Here is a 3,281-nt window from a genome sequence, read left to right on the forward strand (position 1 = left end):
GGGTCCTGGTTTGATTCTGGTCAAGGGCACGTGCCCAGATTGTGGGCTCAATTTGGCAGGAGGCAGCCAATCAATGATTCTCTCTCATCATTGATGTTTCTATGTCTCTCTCCCTGTCCCTTCCTCTCCAAAATCAATAAAAATATATTTAAAAATAAATAAACAAAAGTTTCCAGTGTGTGGAACTTTGGAGAAGTCCTGAGCTAGAAAACTGCCATTGTGTGTTCTGCCAAACTTTACTGTGTGTTCCAGTCACCTGGAGAACCTATGTGACTGCAGGTTGCGATTCAGTAGGTCTAGGCTGAACCAAGACTCTCAAACTGCTGTTCTAACAAACTGTTCTAACAAACTGCTGAGTGTGGCAGATGCTGCTGGCTCACAGATTATATTCTGAGTAGAAGCAAGGCCTAGCATATCGGAGAAAATAGACTGAGTCCTACCTCTCAAGAGATTCTGATTAGGTTAGTTTTTGGTTAGACCCAACAATCTGCATTTTAAAAAATATATATTTTTATTGATTTCAGAGAGAAAGGGAGAGGGAGAGATGGAAACATCAATGATGAGAGAGAATCATTGATCGGCTGCCTCCTATAGGCCTCACACAGGGGATGGAGCCTGCAACCCAGGTATGTGCCCCAACCGGGAATCGAACCATGACCTCCTGGTTCATAGGTTGATGCTCAACCATTGAGCCACGCCGGCCAGGCTGCATTTTAACAGGTTTTCTAAGTTGTTTCTGATTCTCAGGTGGATTTCATTATTCCTGGAATAAATGAATAAAAATGAAACTAAATTGAAAGAAACCCTGGGGATTAACCCTGGTTTTGTCATTAACCCCGGTATGACCTTAGGCAATTTCCCCCCTCTGTCTGTCTCATTTTCCTCATCAATTAAAGGATGGAGCGGTTGATTTCCTTGGCACTTCTACGTTTGTGGAAACTCCCACAACAAATCAATGGCCATCGGCGGCCTGCGGCTGAGAACTACAATCCCCACAATGCCCCGCACGTCGCCGCTCTCCCGCGGGGTCGTGGAGCGGTAACCCTATTGGAGGCGCTCCCACAATCCTTTGCGGTGGTTCAAGATGACGGCGCCCAGAGGTTCCATGAGCGATGAGGAGAGCAGCAGCGGCGGCAGCGATGCAGAGGAGCTGGCGCGGTGCCGCGAGGCGGCGGTGCCGGCCTGGGGCGTGGGGCAGCGCCCGAGAGGCCCGGAGAAGAAAAGAGCCGGTAGGGGCTGGGTCCGAGCCGTCTGGCCGGAGGGCGTAGGCTCTTCCCCGGGGCCGAGAGGGTGGCTGGTGGGAAGGAGACTGGGGGACTCGACTTCTTTCCGAGAGCTCCAGGCACTGGATGTGGGTCGTTTCATGGTCCCATTCGGGGAAACTGAGGCACCCGAATGCCTCTTGACTCAGCTCCCTTGGGCGTCACACCGGGAGCCGCCGCCGCCCCGAAATGACTGCGGCAGCCGCTTTCTGGACTCGCACCCACCCCTCCTCCGTCTGCAGCGCGTTTCCACGCCCCGGGGCTGCCGGGGAGCCTCCAACACACAGCTCTGACCGCGACGCCCTGGTGTCGCGGGAAAAGTCCAAAACTCACCTTGGGGCCACCTGATCACAATCCAGAGGTGCATGATTTGGGATGGGGAAGGCATTTCGTCTTTACTTTCATAACCTCTCTGAAATTTAGCATCCCTTCCCATCTTTCCTGTGAGCAACAAGCCACAGTAGCTTTGACAATACCTGTTACTTTGTCCTGTCGAAAGTCACAGATTTTCATATCCCATTACAATCTTTGCAGATAAATGTTGGAAAAAATAATTTACATTCATTCTTACTTTAAAGTTACAATAACTTTTAAACCCTAGAGCTAAAGAATCTCTAGCCCAGGTGGCGGGGCTCAGTGGTTGATCTTCCTTCCACCCATGAACCAGGAGGTCACAGTTCGATTCCTGGTCAGGGCACATGGTGGGTTGCGGACTGATCCCCAGTAGGGGGGCGTGCTGGAGGTAGCCCATCAATGATTCTCATTATTGATGTTTCTATCTGTCCCCTCCCCTCTCTGAAATCAATTTTAAATCTCTGAAATCAATTTAAAAAAAAAAATATATATATATATATATAAGAATCTTTAGATCTTATTTAATGCATTAAAAAGGAAGCACATATAATAGTATGCCAGGTTTGGTTTTTTACTGTTATGGTAACTGAATTTCAACATAATTGTGTGTTTTTTGTAATCCTATGTGTGTGTGTGTTTAATATATTTTTATTGATTTCAGAGAGGAAGGGAGAAGGGAGAGAGAGATAGAAACATCAATGATGAGAGAGAATCATTGATCAGCTGCCTCCTGCACACCCCCTATTGGGAATGTAGCCAGCAACCTGGGCATGTGCCCTTGACCGGAATTGAACCTGGGACCCTTCAGTTTGCACGCCGAGGCTCTATCCACTGAGCCAAACCAGCTAGGGCCTATGTGTTTTATTTTATTCATTTAAAACATTATTCTGAGAAGGGATCCAAGCTATACAGACTGCCAGAGCAGGCCATGGTACAGCATGGTTTAAAACCTACTTTTGCCCAGCTGACATGGCTCAGTGGTTAAGGGTTGACCTATACTGATAAACCAGGAGGTCACGGTTCGATTCCGGGTCAGGGCACATACTTAGGTTTTGGGCTTGATCCCCAGTGTGGGGTGTGCAGGAGGCAACCAATCAGTGATTTTCTTTCATCATTGATGTTTCTATCTCTCCCTTTCCCTTCCTCTTGAAATCAATAAAAATATATTTTAAAATAAAATAAAATAAATAAATAAACCCCTGCTTTTGGCTTAGCTGGTTTGGCTCAGTGGATAGAGGGTCGGCCGGTGGACTGAAGGGTCTTGGGTTCAATTCCAGTCAAGGGCACATGCCTCTGCCTCTACCAATTGACGTGTTTATCTCTGCTTCGCTCCCTCCCATTCTCTCTAAAAATCAATGGAAAAATATCCTCAGGTGAGGAGTAAAAATAAATAAAATAAAAATAAAACCCCTGCTTTTGTTTAAAGGACTTATAAGCCCTTTTTTAATCCATTCCCTGCCTGCTTCTCCTTTCTTGCTGTCCTGCCACACTGCACTTCCCATAGGTAGGCTCCTGCCTCCCTCCCCTGACTTGTTTTCTTTCCCTATACTTATTAATTATACTAATAAGGCCCGGTGCATGAAATTCATGCACTGGGGGGTGGGTTCCTCAGCCCTTCGCTGCGCCCTCTCGTAGTCCAGGACCATCAGGGGATGTCTGCCTGCC

General features: G+C 47.6%; 1 protein-coding gene across 1 annotated transcript in view; it reads left to right on the plus strand.

Annotated features, from left to right (window-relative positions):
- The first annotated feature begins 1,053 nt into the window (after window positions 1-1,053).
- The window catches only part of CUNH12orf43 (chromosome unknown C12orf43 homolog), a 10,893-nt gene continuing 8,665 nt past the window's right edge, over window positions 1,054-3,281 (plus strand). Inside the window, exon 1 of the mRNA XM_023760410.1 lies at window positions 1,054-1,548. Coding sequence (XP_023616178.1) covers window positions 1,085-1,548 — 464 coding nt within the window. The 5' untranslated portion in view covers window positions 1,054-1,084. The remainder of the gene's footprint in view (window positions 1,549-3,281) is intronic.

The sequence above is a fragment of the Myotis lucifugus genome, unplaced genomic scaffold (assembly GCF_000147115.1).
Source record: "Myotis lucifugus unplaced genomic scaffold, Myoluc2.0 scaffold_181, whole genome shotgun sequence".
Taxonomy (NCBI): domain Eukaryota; kingdom Metazoa; phylum Chordata; class Mammalia; order Chiroptera; family Vespertilionidae; genus Myotis; species Myotis lucifugus.